The 17,465-nt window shown below is 41.8% G+C and overlaps 1 protein-coding gene across 3 annotated transcripts in view; it reads left to right on the plus strand.

Annotated features, from left to right (window-relative positions):
* wdr17 (WD repeat domain 17) overlaps positions 1-17,465 on the plus strand; it is a 69,419-nt gene that overhangs the window by 23,145 nt on the left and 28,809 nt on the right. For all 3 annotated transcript variants that reach the window (XR_015851095.1, XM_088341643.1, XM_088341645.1), the window contains exons 15-22: positions 852-938; positions 2,322-2,471; positions 2,552-2,682; positions 5,882-6,007; positions 7,910-8,065; positions 11,613-11,677; positions 14,092-14,224; positions 15,849-15,937. Coding sequence is in view for 2 of the 3 variants with exons in the window: in XM_088341643.1 (XP_088197769.1) it covers positions 852-938; positions 2,322-2,471; positions 2,552-2,682; positions 5,882-6,007; positions 7,910-8,065; positions 11,613-11,677; positions 14,092-14,224; positions 15,849-15,937 (937 nt within the window). In the remaining variant the exon portion in view is untranslated. The remainder of the gene's footprint in view (positions 1-851; positions 939-2,321; positions 2,472-2,551; positions 2,683-5,881; positions 6,008-7,909; positions 8,066-11,612; positions 11,678-14,091; positions 14,225-15,848; positions 15,938-17,465) is intronic.

A 17,465-nucleotide genomic window follows, 5' to 3' on the forward strand; every position in this document is an offset into this window, starting at 1 on the left:
CTCCAGTCTCAAGTGCCTGATATCAATTCTGTCTGTCCCGTCCTGTCCGGTATCGACCCCATCTGTCCGATATCTGCCCGTGCAATTGGTATCGATTCAGAGTGAATCAAGGAAGCAAGGTTTTGGGTGCTCTGAGGAGAGTGATGAGCAACAAGAGTATGAGTATGGATGTTAAGAGGGGACCGTATGGGAGTGCGATTGTGCCGACTGTGTTGTATGGTGCAGAAACTTGGAGCCCGAACGCAGATTTGAGAAGGAAATTGAATGTTTTTTAGATGAAGTGTTTGAGGAGTATTTTAGGAGTGACGAGATTGGATAGGTTAGGAAATGAAATTGTGAGAGACAGAACTGGAGTAGTAGTTGAACTGAGCAAGCGTGTGGATAAGAGAGTACTAGGTTGGTTTGGACACATGGAATGTTGAAGAGGATCTACAGAGCAGAAGTCAATCGAAGGAGACCAAGAGGAAGGCCGTGATTGACGTGGATGGATGGTGTTATGAGTGCACTGCGGGAAAAAGGTCTAAATCTAGTGGAAGCTAGTGCTCTTGTTGGTGATAGGAAGGAGTGGAGAAGTGTTGTAAAAGGATAGTGGGATGCTTGGACCTGTTCTAAGGGACAGGGCACCCGTATGATGCGGCAGGGGTAAACCAGTGAAAGCTGTCGGGCCCTGCTGTTGAACAGTGTGTGTTGTGTCACCCTGACCCGAGTGACATGGCCGCTTTCCTGTGTCCCTAACTTGTTATTTTCTTTGTTTTTGTATGTGTTTGTCTTGCTGTCGGTCACCCCTCTCGAGGGATATGACCAGGGTAGATAGATAGATGGATAAATGGATTATTTCAATTTTTTTCTAGGCTCTTGGGATTATACAATACGAGTTTGGGACACAAGAGATGGCAACTGCCTGGACACAGTCTACGACCATGGTGCCGATGTCTATGGTAAAGTTATGCATGAATAGAATACAAATAAGTAATGTGCAGGCCTGTTTTTATACGTAAATTCCGGACTATAGAGCGCACCTGATTATAAGCCGCACCCACCACATTTTAAGAGGCAAACCGATTTTGTACTTACACAAGCCGCACCTGTATATAAGCCACATGCTCCCACATTAAAAAAATGTAACACAAAATTAACCCAGTACTGTGATTGTAACAGAATATCCTTCATTAAAGTACACAGTCCAAAAATCACAGCCGGCAAAATTAACGAGAATGATACCGGTACTTAAGGTTTGATGCAGACCGGCAGAGTCCGGGTCCCGTTGAAAGTAATCCAAGGAAAAAAGTGTATATTTCCAAAGGTAAGGGTGGGAAAAATATATATCCACTATTGTCCGCCGTGTCCACAAACACTCACCTATACCGGTCCCCACTTCCCGTCAGCCCGCGTTTGTCACGCCCCTTCTTTTTAATCTGCCCGTCCAAAACATAATAAGTGTCCAAAATAAATACAAATAAATACATTACAAAAATATACAGTTGCAAATACATATTATACATGGTTACACATATTTACAAAGAAAGACGGTACACCGAGAGCGTTTTCAAAGCTTTAATAATAATAATATAACTTTCATCCGGGCAGTTAATGGTAGCAACACGCTAGCAACACACTCGCAACACAGTAAACGGGTCTGTTAAAAAAACATACTGTACTTGTAAAAATCACGGTAAACCGTCCTCATCTTCCTCCTTAGAACTGAAGCCATCAAAGTCGTCTTCCTCAGTGTCGGAAAGAAACAGTGTCATATAGACGTCGTCCCACGCTCCCATCCACTCCTGATTCTGTGCCCTCTTCTCAGTCACGCAGCAGACCGGCTTTTCGGAACCCGTTGGTGATGGTGGATTTTTTGGTGCTGCCCCACGCTGTCAGGATCCACTCGCAGACTTGCGAAAAAGTTGCCTTTCGCACGCGGCCAGTTTTAGTGAAAGATTTCTCGCCGCTAGTCAAGCCAAGAAGTTGCAGTCTTCCTCGGCGCATATATTCCACCGGTCTCAATCTTACATTTTGTACTTGAGCGCCGCTGGCGGCCGTTAGAAAAATTGCATAAATTGGCCGCATCACTGAATAAGCTGCAGGGTTGAAAGTTTGGGGAAAAAGTAGCGGCTTATAGTCCGGAATTTACGGTAGATTAAAAACATTAACATTTTTTTTTTAGTCCCAACACTGATCAAAATACACCCAAATTATTAAACTGTGTGTGTTTTTCTTTCCATTTTTGACAATGGTCAAAAAAGTACAATCCAAAAGATTTTTTAACACATCTGTTTTCGAGGATAGAAATCTTCAGTTGAGTTGATGTCAGGATGTGTGTTAAGGTTTAACATGCCACCAGAATCGTCCTTTCACCATGGCCAGTTGTAGCAGGGACAGCACAGTGAGACTGTGGTCTCTGACGCCTTTAATCTCTCCTCTGCTGCTAAACATCCTCACCAACCAACCCTGGGAGAAGATCATAGGAAACACCGGTACGCTCAATGGGTCGGTTCTGTCGATTCCCGTTTGGAATTTTGGAGTTGTGTTGTGCAACGTGGGCGATGTGTTGCAGATAAAGCTATGGTTCCTGGCTCTCCACCATTACTTTGTGGTAAAGTGTCAAGAGATATCAAACAGGAGTTGGAGAAATTAAGCTGCGACACGACAGCCAAGAAGTTGCGTTGGTTCTCTGAATGCTGTTCGGTAACTATTTTCGAGATTTTCTCTTTGCCATGAAACACGTTTGATGTCATAATATGGGTACAGCGGCTTACGAAACTACAGTGGGACCTCGCTACTTCGCGGTTCGACGGCCGCGGGTTCAGAGCTTCGCGGGCCTAAAAAATAATAATAGTTAAAAAAAATCAATAATAATAATAATATCAATAAAAAATTGAAAAAATAATGATAATGAAAAATATTACATTAAAATGAGAAATTACATTATTTTACAAACTTTGAAAACAAAATATTCAATTAGAATTAGTAATTGCTTCTCATCTCATCTCATCTCATCAGCTGTACCGCTTATCCTCATTAGGGTCGCGGGGGGGCTGGAGCCCATCCCAGCCATCTCCGGGCAGTGGGCAGGGGACACCCTGAACTGGTTGCCAGCCAATCGCAGGACACACAGGGACAGACAACTCATTCGCTCATTCACACCTAGGGACAATCTGGATCGGCCAATTCACCTGAAATGCATGTTTTTGGAACGTGGGAGGAAACCGGAGTGCCCGGAGGAAACCCACGCAAGCACGGGGAGAACATACAAACTCCGCACAGGAAGTCTGGAGCTGGATTTGAACCCACGACAGGTTCCCATGACATGAACTGTGCCGCACAAGCGCTAACCACTGCGCCGCCGTGCTGCCCAGTAATTGCTTCATTTTACAAAATTTTAAAACACAAAGAAATGCACGTGTACGCTAAGCGTCACGGCCATAGACGCAAGCTCATTGGCCAGCACTCGCTGAATACTCGACTCCCCATTGGCCCATTCACTACAGTAGACCACGGATATCTCGTGGGCTACTGTACAGCACAATACAGTACGCTTCTCGCCATTACTGTCGTTAGCCTTTGTCTCGCGGTGATTTTTAAAGTTCTGTGAAGTCCTCGTGATGGCTCCTAAACGCTCTTCATCCCTTGGTGCAGCTTGTGAACCGAAGAAAAAGCGAAAGATGCTAACAATTACAGAAAAAGTGAGTTTATTGGACAAATTGAAAGCAGGAAATAGCTACGCTAGCGTAGCCTGACAATATGGCCTTAACAAATCCACTGTTAGATACATAAAGAAGGAAGAGAAGAACATCCGCAAAACTGCTGCAATATCTTTCACGAAAGATGCCAAAAGGGTTGTAAACACCCAGAATAAGACCATGGTGGGAATGGAAAATGCACTGGTTATTTGGATCCACGATTGTAGGGCGAAGAAAATCAGCCCGGATGCAAACCTAAACCGAGGTGAAAAGAACTTATTGTAAGAGGTAAGTAAAAGTTTGTTTTATTGTTTGATTGTTTAACAAGAATCTCTCTCTCTAACCGTATTCCATATGGTGTACTGTATTGTACTGTATATCGGGGGGTGTACTGCAAAGGTTTTTTTTTTTTGAAGGGGCGTCGCTACTTCGCAAATTTTCACTTTTCGCGGGTGGTTTTGGTCCCCATTAACCGCGATAACCGAGGTCCCACTGTATTTGGCCCCCTTGAACTTTGTGAGCTTTTGCCACGTTTCAGACTTCAAACATCAAGATATAAAACTAATTTCTTGTGAAGCATCAACAATAAGTGGGACACAATCATGAAGTGGAACACACTTTATTGGATATTTTAAACTTTTTTAACAAATAAAAAAGCAAAAAGGGCAAAATAATTCAGCCCCATTGAGTTAATACTTTGTAGCGCCACCTTTTGCTGCGATTACAGCTGCAAGTCGCTTGGGGTATGTCTCTATTGGTTTTGCGCATCGAGAAACTGATATTTTTGCCCATTCCTCCTTGCAAAACAGCTCAAGCTCAGTGAGGTTGGATGGAAAGCGTTTGTGAACAGCAGTTTTCAGTTCCTCCCACAGATTCTCAATTGGATTGAGGTCTGGACTTTGACTTGGCCATTCCAACACCTTGATATGTTTTTGGGTGAACCATTCCATTGTAGCTTTTGCTTTATGTTTTGGATCATTGTCTTGTTGGAAGACAAATCTCCGGTCTCCAGTCTCAGGTCTTTTGCGGACTCCGTCAGGTTTTCTTACAGAATGGTCCTGTATTTGGCTCCATCCATCTTCCCATCAATTTTAACCATCTTCCCTGTCCCTGCTGAAGAAAAGCAGGCCCAAACCATGATGCTGCCACCACCATGTTTGACTGTGGGGATGGTGTGTTGAGGGTGATGAGCTGTGCTGCCTTTACGCCAAACAATTCTTCTATTGTTGCCAAAAAGTTTGATTTTGGTCTCATCTGACCAGAGCACCTTCTTCCACATGTATAGTGTGTCTCCCAAGTGGCTTGTGGCGAACTTTAAACGACACTTTTTCTGGATATCTTTAAGAAATGGCTTCCTTCTTGCCACTCTTCCATAAAGGCCAGATTTGTGCAGTATACGACTAATTGTTGTCCTATGGACAGATTCTCCTACCTGAGCTGTAGACCTGTGCAGTTCATCCAGAGTGATCATAGGCCTCTTGGTTGCATCGCTGATCAGTTTTCCCCTTTTATGAGCTGAAAGTTTAGGGGGACTGCCCGATCTTGGTAGATTTGCAGTAGTCTAATACTCCTTCCATTTTAATAGTATTGCTTGCACAGTGCTCCTTGGGATGTTTAAAGCTTGGGGAATCTTTTTGTATCCAAATCCAGCTTTAAACTGCCTGGTGTGTTCCTTGATTTTAATGCGCTTTAAACAGACCTCTGAGACTATCACAGTGCAGCTGCATTTATACAGAGACTCGATTACACGCAGGTGGATTCCATTCATCGGCAGTCATTTAGATCAACATTGAATCATACAGAGATCCTCACTGAACTTGCTGCACTGAAAGTAAAGGGGTTGAATCATTTTGCACAGCCACTTTTTCGTGTTTAATTTGTTAAAAAAGATCCAAGTGTGTTCCACTTCATGCTTGTGTCCCACTTATTATTGATGCTTCACGAGAAATTACAGTTTTATATCTTCATGTTTAAAGTCTGAAATGTGGCAAAAGGTCACAAAGTTGTATGGGGCCAAATAGTTTCGCAAGCCACCGTATTTCCAAAAATAGTATTAGACTATTAGACTCAGTTATCAATGCTACTATGTCCGTTTATTCAGAACCTTGAAAATACTTGGTTATTTAAGTTAGTCATTACTTTGGATTCAGTCTTCCCTGGTCGTAATAGTTTCTAATTAAGTTACTTGCGTGTTTCCCTGACAGCCTCCAGGGGGAAGCAGCAATTTGTGGGACTTGGTATCAGTCATTAACGGGCAGGATGACTCTTTGCTACCAGGTAGCTACAGCAAGGGTGTGATGCATATGAAACACCTGCTCAAGTTCAAAACGGTAAGTTTCCCCCAAAATCAAATGTTTATTGTTTGCCGCTATTAACACTTGGTACTAAATCTGATATGCAATTCCGCAGAGCACAGTCATGAGTATTTAATACTACAGTTGGGGTTGTAAAGCACTCAAATATTCCAAAAAACATACCAAAATCATTGTAGTGTGATGCATTTAAATGAAAATTTTACAGGTTGACAATTATATTTGTTTTTTTGCACTACTGGCAGTTCTCTTATACCTAGCCACTCCTTTGCACATCTGTTCTCCTCTGCACTATCGTTCTCCAGTGTTATTGTTATTGTATAGTGACTTGTTTACCTGACTGCCCATTTTACACATCTGATTAGCTGCTCCTCTTGCACTCTTTGCACTACTGTATAATACTATACATAGCTTTAATTATTTAGTATATTATTAGTACTTCAATACTCCAACTCAATACAACATTTTATTTATATCTGTACATTCAAGGGAACTGTGCGGGTCAGATGTATCAACATTTCGTATACACGTGTACAAGAATGACAATAAAGTATATCTGAATCTGAATTATATATATTCTATGATTAGTGTTAATTCCTGGGGGATATGGATGAACAATAATATCTACTTTTTAGTTACCTTCAGTATTAAATTCTCTTCCTTTTAGTCATCATTCTTCCTATCTCCTCTTTCTTCCACTCGGTCGCTTTACTTCCACATCCTCTCACATTTAGTGACCCTAGTCATAGTCTATTACAGGAGTCTCCACCTTTTTCAAGCTTAGAGCTACTTTTTGTTCCCAGGGTCATCCAGTTAGATATGCCTTGCTTAAAAATCATGTTATTACAATGTTGTTACTATGTTATTACCAGGTTAATTATTGGAAGTAGGGTTAAAAAACGCAGTCAACCACTGTGAAAAAACATTTTACTAGAATATCACAATGACCCAGCAATGGTCAGCAATTTTTCGAAACAGGTCTGCGGGCAACTCGGTTTTCTTTATGGGGCACCCTGGTGCCTGTGGGCCCCAGGTTGGAAACCCCTGGTCCATACTGAACTGAGAATGAGAGCACCACAAAACTCAAGATTATTACAATTACCTCATTCGGACCAAGAATAGAGATTAAAAACTTAGATCTTGACGTTTAGAAATTTCGATACTGTAATATAAATGATTACGATGATTAGCTGGCGGTTATAAACGGGTTTGACAATAACCAGTTGGTTGTACTGAAATGATGTCGGATTTTGCCAGGCTATATATGCTATATTTTATATGCAATTGAATTAACGTTTTTACTCGGTGAGCGGCTCATTATCCTATAGCAGTGTCTGAAATCACGTCTGCCGGAATTTTGGTTCGTTCGGTAATTTGCACACTCTGCAGCCAATCAGAAGCCTGCATCGCATAACTTCGTGCTTCCGGACTTTCCCGAGCCTTATAAGGTCGTGCATTTCCATATCATTTTCCAAAGTAGACGCACAGAGAACACAAAAAACCTGGAGAAGTGCTTAGGAATCAAGCCAAAACCTCAGCCCTAGAAGATTCAAAAGAAGCAAACAAAATTGATGACGCTACAAAACGTAAACGAACATTAAAAGCATCGTGGAAAGAGGAGTTCACGTGGCTTTTAGCAGACGGAGCAACGCAAACATTGCATGAAAGAAGAAGAGGAAATACAGGCACATACTGATGGCAGATGGAAAACAGCGATGTCATTTACATGCAATGAATATTATAAGTAGATTTATAATAAACTTAAATTTAAAGTGTTGTACTGGTATATATTCTGATTATAAATCCATAATAATTTGCAACAATGTTTTTTTTTTGTGATTAGTCGTCTTATTGCGTTTCAAGTTGTGAAATGTTCAATATGTTCCACATTTGACTTTTATTGTCTGTGCTGTACTTCAGTCTGAAGCCCAAGAACTAACAATCGTCAAGATGTCGAAATTCGGGGGAGGCATCGGAGCTCCCAGTAAAGAAGAACGCCTTAAAGAAGCTGGAGATATCCATCTGAGGCTCGGACAGATTCAGCGATACTGTGAATTAATGGTGGAGCTTGGACAGGTGCTAGCATGTCTTTGTTGTTTTCCTAAATACATCACATTCCTTTATCTTCATCAACATAATTTTGTTTGACCTTCATTATCATTGGCAAAAATATTCCTCTTTTAATACTGTAAAGCAGGCATGTCAGACAGAAGGCCCGCGGTCCCACTGTAAGTTTTGGAGTATGTTAAAAAAGAGAAGCGAGTCTCTAGCTCAGGGGTCGGGAACCTATGGCTCGCGAGCCAAATGTGGCTCTTTCTAAGAGTACCTGTGGCTCAGAGACAAATTTGATTGCATGCAAATTTTCTCCACATCGTTCAAAACTTGGGCCATCACCGTAAAGTCCGGATTATAGAGCGCACCTGATTATAAGCCGCACCCACCACTATTTAAGTGATTTTGTACTTACACAAGCCGCACCTCTGTACAAGCCGCGTGCGCACGCATTATAACTTGTGACACAATCACAAGTTTAACCCAGACCAGGCTGTAAGTTTCACAATTGTAACTTTTTTGGTTTGAACAAATTTACTGACACTAAAAACAGAAAACAATCATGACAATCTCAACAGCAATTAAGCACATTCACAAAACCACAATCAGCATCATGAATGGAAAATGATACCCGTAATAAACGTATGATGCAGACTTGTAAAGTCCGGGTCCCGTTGAAAGTAATCCGAGGAAACAAAATGTATATTTCCAAAGTTAAGGGTGGGAAAAATATATATCCACTATTGTCCGCTGCGACAACAGACAGATCTACCGGTAACTCAGCTTTACCCTACTTCCCATCAGCCCGCGTTTGCTCTGCCCTTTCTTTTTGATTCGCTCGTAGAACACATATCAGAATAAATCTCTAAAATAAATACATTACAAAAAGATATAGTTTCAAATACATATTATACATGGTTACACATATTTACGAAGAAAGACGGTACACCGAGAGAGTTTTCAATGCTTTAATAATAATAATATAACTTTCATCCCAAACCGTGCCTTTGAAAAGTACCAACACGCTAGTAGGATCATGCTCGCAATGCATCAAACGTGCCTGTCAATAAAAAAGCATCCCGTAATTGTGAAATTCATGGTAGATCGTCCTCAACTTCCTCCTCATAACTATCGCCATCAAGGGCGTCTCCCTCATTATCGGAACGTACCTTTACTTTACAGACAATGTATGCATAAACTTAGAGGTTGCAGTCTTTCTTGGCGCACATATTCTACTGGTCTTAATCTTACCTTTGATACTCCAACGCCGCTGATGGCCGTTAGACAAATTACATAAATTGGCCGCTTCACTAAATAAGCCGCAGGGCTGAACATTTGGGAAAAAAGTAGCGGCTTATAGTCCGGAATTTACGGTAATCCTGTTCAGATACACGCAAAGTCAAACCAAAGCTGAATACAATCCATTACTTCGCATAATATATAGGGCACGTTTTTCACTACAATTTACAGTCAAGGTGTCACACAAAAAAACCTCGTTTTGGCTCTGCAACGCTAAAGAATCCTTTATATAAAAGCTCACTATATAATCTGTGCTCAGTGTTCAGATACCTTATGATGAATCCACAGAACAAACAGTAAAAACGCCAAAACACCGGAAGAGAACTTAAAGTTATTTGATTGGGTGAGTGGGAGGGATGGGTGGAGCTATGCAAAAAGAGCAAGCACTCCCTCCCATTCTGCCCTACTCCGTCTGCGCCAAAAGTAAGCACATCAGGCTCCCTGTTTGCAGAATGTTGTGACGTTTTTACAAAATAACTGCTTGCATCTGGTTTTGAAACCAATATGTATGAAAAAAGGGTCAAAACAAGTTCAACCGATCTTGAGTAATTGCAAGCAAGAGACAAGTTTAAAGTGGTATGTTTATTGATTTTGGGACACGGGCTCTGGCATTACTCTCTTTTCATCATTTTTATCAAATCATCAAAAATAAATGTGCTGAAGACTAAGCTTTTGTCTGGGGTGCGGGTTTAGCAATTTAGTAAATTTGTCTCATATGTTGTGGCTCTTTCCCAAACTAAAATTAATATATTTTGCTTTTATGGCTCTTTGAGTTAAAAAGGTTCCGACCCCTGGTCTAGCTTATTTTCATCAAAGTTTTTTTTTTTTTTAAATAGATACTAAATAAATGCTTCTTCTCGCAGCTTGAGGGCAGTAAAGGTGTAAAAGAGCTGACATCCTGCAAAGATTTCAGGTCAAGTGATGCTTATTTGTAGAGACGCTCCCCTACTTACAAACATTTGAGTTACGAAAAACGGTAGATATGAACATTTTTTCGGAATGTCGAAAAATATCCGGTTATTGCTGTTTTGTATTGCGTGCACCTTTTTCCGAGTACAGGACAGTACTGTAGTGCTTCTTTCCGCCACTACCGGCGTGTGGCGCTGTGAGAGGTCACCCAGATTCCACCCGAAGAAGAAATCTACTTCCTCTTCCTGTATCCTCTCTACTGTATCTCTAGCGCGCCAAGAACTTAGACATTTTTATGTTTAATCTCGTGCATCCATTCAATATGGTTGGTATAAAGCATAGAGAAGAGGCGAGCCGTTTCTTTTTAAATGGAAGTGGAATAAGAAAGCTTGATGCGGTTGAGAAAATGGTTGGATGGCTTTTTTTCAGAAACTGGATTCTCTTATGTATAGAGCAAGATTTTTCTACTGAAATTTTTGTCTTTAGAAGTCCTTGTATAAAGAGGTGCCACTGTACTACAATCTGCAGTCATGGGGCCAACATCAGAAGTTAGCACGCTTCTTAGGGAAAGAAAACCGGTGACAAGCTTGGGGACCGTGATTTGTGATATCGTCTTTCTGCAAGGAAAATGGCAGTGAAACATCTCAGCCTTTTGAACATGCCAACATTATTTATATAATTGGTTAGCATGACAAAAATAAAGATCAAAATGGGAGGTTGGACGGTACTCCATTCAATATTTACATACTCACAATTTTACCACTTTGTCGGCCAAAAATTCAATTTCTAGATTTGAATTGAACAGCAGTAAGTGTTATTCATCAAAATCTCTACAGTTCTATTTGCGGATCATCAGAGTCATAGTCAGGTCAAAACGGAGTTTCCTTTAACCCTTGAGGAACGATGACAAGCAAATGCAATTTGGTCCGTTTCTACAGAAACCACCACTGATCGAAAACACAAAAACCTGTTAAATCTGTTACTATCCTCCACATTGTGGTTTTCCTGGTGCTGTCTTCTAGAAATATAGGGCTCCCATTTTCCATGACAAAGCATTCATCGGCATTTTCTTTCGGCACAGTAGTAAATATACAATCATCTTCGTAATCGCTTACTGACTTTATGGTAGTCGCTATTTTGATTTATTCCGAAAACACATAACCGGGAAAAAATAAGGCTATTGTGCGGTTTGGTCACTTTGAGTCTCTGTCATTTGTACTCTTCCATGTCTAATACTCAAATTACACAGTGTCCCTTTAAGAAACAGAAGTCTTTCACTTGTTCGATGTACCGCTAGATAACAAAGAACAACAGACATAATTGAAATGAAACTGTGATTTAGTGAAGTATTTCTCTCTGGCAGTGGGAGAAGGCACTGGCTGTAGCACCCGGAGTATCCATGAAGTACTGGAAAAAACTAATGCAAAGGTAAATATTTTGTCACCTTTTGATCCATTTTGGTTTGGAACACGTTGACATTTTTCTATCAGCATCACTGTGTGCAGTGTCTTGCTTTTATTTACCTTTCGAGCCGGGAAAGCATATACCGTCAATTCTGGACTATAGAGCGCACCTGATTATAAGCCGCACCCACCACATTTAAACATGTAACAAAAACACAAAATGAACCCAAACCCGACTTCAAGTCCCGCGATTGAAACTGAATGTCCTTCATTAAGGTCCGCAGTCCAAAAATCACAGCCGGCATAATGAACGGAAAATTATACCGGTACTTAAGGTTTGATGCAGACATGCAGAGTCCGGGTCCCGTTGAATGTAATCCAAGGAAAAAAGTATATATTTCCAAAGGTATGGGTGGGAAAAATATATCAGATGAACACATTTACTCACGCAACTCCTTTTTCTTTAACCAACTTTTTATCCCCCTCTTCACCTTTTTTTTGTCTGTTTGTATTACAGTTTCTGCAAATTAAATGAGTCACAACACAAGATTAGCTTCTCTGCTGGCTTTGATCTCTCTGATCTCGTTGGCAGCTCGCTCTGTAGACTCAATTTACATAAAATACATTTTAGAATATCACAATAGATGTTTATATCCATTTTAACAAGATACTTTTAACAAGAGATCGTATAGTGTTTTTTTTAACATTTACAATGAATTCAACATATTTTTCTTTAGTCTGAATTTTAACCAACATCATCCTTTTTATATATATGAGAAAATAGAAATAAGAACAATAATGAGTATAAAAACGGGTACAATTTACCTGCAAATGAATTGAGTCACATTAGCTTCTCTGCTGGCTTTGATCTCTATAAGGAGAATTAACATTTTAGGACAACAGAAACCAAACGAAAATAAATCCAAACAGCTTGACAACATCAATCACATTATTGTGCATGTTGAGAGATTTGTCAGCTGTGGTTATAATGTTTAAAATTAACTTTTTTTGTGGAGCACCAAAAGATATGGCCTACCAACAAAACCCCGCCTTCCGGTCACATGTCAAAAGCCAAAACAAACCCTACCCCATACCAGCAGGTGGCACTGTTGGACTCATCATTGCAGGACACTTACCAAAAACTATACACATATTTCAGCAGGAATTTCAATAGAACAAAAGTTATTATTACACCCGTTGCACCTACCGTATTTTCCGCACTATAAGGCGCACCGGGTTATAGGGCGCACCCCCCAAAGTAGTTTTTGGTCCTATATTTTCCATACATAAGGCGCACTGGATTATAAGGCGCTACAATGGGAATGTCGACAAAACAGTCAGATGGTAGTGTGCCCGCTTTGAGACTGGGAGGTCGCTGGTTCGCGCCTCGGCCGAGTCATACCTAAGACTTATAACATTGGTAAAATGGCGGCGCCCTCTGTTGGCTGCGGCTGCATCGGCTCGCTACAACGGGTCAGGTGTATCGACATTTCGTTCTGTGTACATTGTTACAAAGAATGACAATACAAAGGAAATTATTATTATTATTATTAGATAGTTCAGTCCAACTTATTACCCCCTTAACATTCCGAAAGCTTGCAAAGAAGCAAATACGTGTCGTAGACACGTGCGGATGCGGTGTCTGTACGATGTCACCAAACAAACATTTCTTAGTTTCCATTTTATTTTTCACTGGCAACTGTGTGGACGGCAAAGTAAGAATTTTATTGTGCAAGGAAACGGGGTTCTTTACTGTGCGTATGACAATAAACACTTTGAATTGAATTTAGTGTAAAAATAGACTCATCACAGAAACATCAAGATCGTTCTAAAACAAGATACCGGGAAAATATAAATCCGCGTAGCTCACCTACTAAGTTCTCTTGCAGCCTTCACGTTCATTAATGATACGTAACCTTACAACCGTGAGTGTAGTAAATCCAGGAGAGTCAAATATTTACAAATACAGAATAGTAAAAATTGTTTACTCAATGCCGTGGTGCAACCGAACCTGTGATTCACATTCATCTTTTTCGTCCAATCGCAGGCTTTGTTTCGCCCCTTTAGCCTATGCGAGCCTGTAAATGATAAAAAGGATCTGCCCCTTGACCTCCGAATAACTTTAGCCAATAGTGATGGATTCAAATGATGATTGACACATTGGTTAGCCAATGAAACGCCAGTAAATAAATCCCAGCATACACCGCGGACTACTTGGCGTTCGGGGGAAAATCTAGTCGGCGGCTGCTTGCTTTAGTTGCAAGACTTTGCGACTTAATATTGATCCATATACAAGGCGCACTGTATTATAAGGCGCATGGTCAGCTTTTGAAAAAAAAAATAAAGGCTTTTAGGTGCGCCTTATAGTGCGGAAAATACGGTAATTGAAAAAAAAAAAAACAGTTTGGGAATACCTGATGTGTTATTCTTGTATTACAGGAGAGCTGATCAGCTAATGTTGGAGGATAACGATGACGCTATCCCCTACTGCATCGCCACAGGAGACGTACAAAAACTTGTAACATTCTTCACTGGCAGGGGGCAACTGCTAGAGGCCTTACTGATTACACAGGTACAACTTTTGATTCAACAAAAGAACCAAACCCGTTCTCCCAGACAGAAGCTTATTCTTCGGCACATTTTATTTCACTGTGTGATGTTTGATGATCTATGAAATGATAAGAAGAATGCCAGAGCCTGTGTCCTATATCAACAAATATACCACTTAAAACGTGTTTCTCTACCGCATAGACAATATTTTTGTGCGCTCTGTGTGCAGAGATCTGCCCACCCCTACCGCTCACCCAATCTCTGGGTGTTTCCAGTTTGTTCTTTGGGTTTTCCTCATAAAGTGTCGCAACAGTAAACAGATTAATTAAGGAGCTTCCATATAAAGGATTCCCTAAAATGCGTTCAGCCAAAAGAGGGTCTGTTGATATAACACAGTGAGTGTAAACTGCAGTTAAAGCTTTGCCCTATATATTCTGACCGAACAAGTCGCTTACCGTGTTGTTTCTGTCACGGACCAGGAATGGAGACGGGACCCAATTACATTCGTTTAACTCAGTTTTATTTAGAAGAGATCCACGTCCGATGATTGTCGGTCACGGGTAGCAGATAGCAGGAACGCGGAAGTGGCCCTTCCGTGTCGAGCGAAGGTAGTCGAGAAAACAGGTCGATGGCCGGGGCGGTGGAGCAAAAACATAAACGGGTCCAGAAAAGAGGTCGGCAACAGGTTTCAGACAGAGAATGGGGCAGGATAGAGTCGGAGAGTCACAAAAGTTTGCCTAGCTGGGAGCATAGGTTCGCAGACGATCTGACAGGTTCTTTCAGGAAGACGAGAGTTTAAAAAGAGTCCAACAGCCAATCAGGGTCCGTGGCTGTTGGCGCCAACGGGGCAGCCTCAGGTGCCCCGCATCAGGAGTCATGACAGTTTCGGCTGCACATACACAGAAATTGGAAAGTCACATAGAAGATGATTGTGGCCCTTGTTTTATCCAAGTGCCAAATGTACTCATGAAACTAGCCATATTTATTAATTCATTTATCGTCCAACCGCTTATTTTCACGAATGTAGCAGGGTTTCACGGTTGCCATGGTGCCCAATTGGCCCCATCTGTGTGGCACCAGCTGCAGCTTGTTGACGGATTGGCTTCCTGTCAGTATTTAAACTCGGTCCTGTCAGTCCCCTTTTGTTGGTCCGTCTGCGAATCTCTGTTTTTACATGGCAAGTCCTTTTTCGCCTGTTTTTTACTTCTTTTTTGTCTCCCGTTATGACCTGTTTTGATCTCGACCACGTCTGTTCCCCCGTCCCAAATAATGACCCGTTTTTGTTCTCGAGCACGTCTACTCTCCTATCCTTGCTTTCGACTTTTTCCGTTCCCGACACCGCCATCGCTCGCCATGGAAGTCACACGTCTGAGCAACCTACTCCCCGCGACCAGCGACCTCCGAATCGTGTGTGCACTCCTTTTCCTTCTTCCCAATAAAACTGTGAGAAACGTTACGTGAGTGGGTCCTGTCTCCGTTCCGGTTCTGACACAGGGCGCTTTAGCCCATCCCAGCAGACTTCAGTCATGGACAGAAAACCTCATGCGACAGGTTTATTTTTGGAAAGGGAAGTGCCGTGAATATTTTCATCAATATTTATGCAAGGAAATGTATAATGAAAAAATTATTGAACGTTTTTGTTTCAGGGGGCATGCGAGGGGAACATCCGCACACCTCAAACGTCGTCCACTAGCCACAAAACCAACGACGTGGATAACAGAGAACAATACCAAAGGTAAATTGCGCAATGCCGCATTGTCACCCCCCTTTATCTATTCCATTATTCAGGCACTTTGTGTTAGGATCAGGCATACCACATTCCCCCAGAGGGCGCCACCGGGAAGCAAAACACACATGACCCCAATCTCCTTTATATCGACTGCCTGGACAGCACACTGTCCGGTTATAGAATTTGCATCTTCATTTCCAGTTTGGTCTTTGTTTCTGGTTTGGATATTGTCAGGTTTGGACGCTTGGTTATTTGGTTTTGTGACCCTTTGTTTGTTACTTTATTCCTGATGTTGAGGTTTTTGAGTTTTTCCTTGCCTTCATGTTGGTTCCAGATCAGGGGACGGTGTAATAATAGTCTGAAAAAAATAGTCTGTGTAATAACCTGTGAAGCCCTTAGAGACTCTTTGTGATTAAGGGCTATACAAATAAAAATCACTTGAGTTGACTGATCTTATTATTAAAAATCATACTTAGTTTGATCCTCATTTTTTACTGAGGCTGCAGGAAACAGCCCTTGCTGTCATGATTGCCGATTCAGAGCACCTGTGACTGCTCAATTGGCGCCAACAGCCCTGAAAGTTGATTGGCTGTTGAACTCCTTTTAAACCCCCGGCTTTCAAGAGATCCCTGTCAGATCGTTATGCGAACCGATGCTCCCAGCTCGGCAAGCTCTTACGTCAGACTCTGTTCCTGCCCTGTTTTTCTCTGCCTGATCCTTGTTGCCAACCTGTTTCCGGACCTGACTCTGCCCCGTTCTGCCTGCCCGTTATCCGATCTGTTTTGCCCCGCTACCTGCCTGCCTCCCGTTGCCGACCTCGTTTCCAAACTTGACCCTGCCCTTGCTCTCCAGTCCCGGCTAACGACTTGTAATTCCTGCCGTTCTTCGACCCTCCTCGCTCGACACGGAAGTCTCCTGCTACACTTGTCCGTTAATCTTCGGATCGTGGAAGCAAGCCCTTCTCTCCCTCTTATCAATAAAACTGAGTAAACGAACGCTACTGGGTCCTGTCTCCGTTCCTGGTGTCGTGACACTTGCTCCTGGCCACCAAGATAGGAGCCAGAAGCTTTGCGACTGAGACAGGAATCGGAAGCGGCCGAGGGGTTTTCTCTTTGCCGCCTGGATAGGACTAGGAAGCACTTAAGGGACTTTCTACTCGCGGCAGAGAACCAGAAGCTGCTGGGACAAAAATGTTGAAGCTTCCCCCTGGGTCCTTTGGTAGTCGGGTCATTCGGTTTTGTTTTTGGGGGACCCAAGTGAAGGGAAGGAGAAACCAAGGTAGGGATGCTCAAAAAAGATGTTATTTAACCCTTGAGTGCATGACCTATCAGTACATAAACTTTTCTATGAGTGAGGCCTAAAATTTGTGTAAAAAAAAATACTACATTTATAGGGAATACCTAGAGTATGACACTATGAGATTTTTTATTTTTAAAGAAATTAAAGAATTACAAACAAGGGGGTCATTTTGACCCCACTAATGTATCCAAGGGTGAATAAGGAAATCAGGAAGAAACAAACAAGCTGTCACGAC

This window comes from Urocampus carinirostris, chromosome 8 (assembly GCF_059441175.1).
Source record: "Urocampus carinirostris isolate Australia breed hairy pipefish chromosome 8, RoL_Ucar_1.0, whole genome shotgun sequence".
NCBI lineage: Eukaryota > Metazoa > Chordata > Actinopteri > Syngnathiformes > Syngnathidae > Urocampus > Urocampus carinirostris.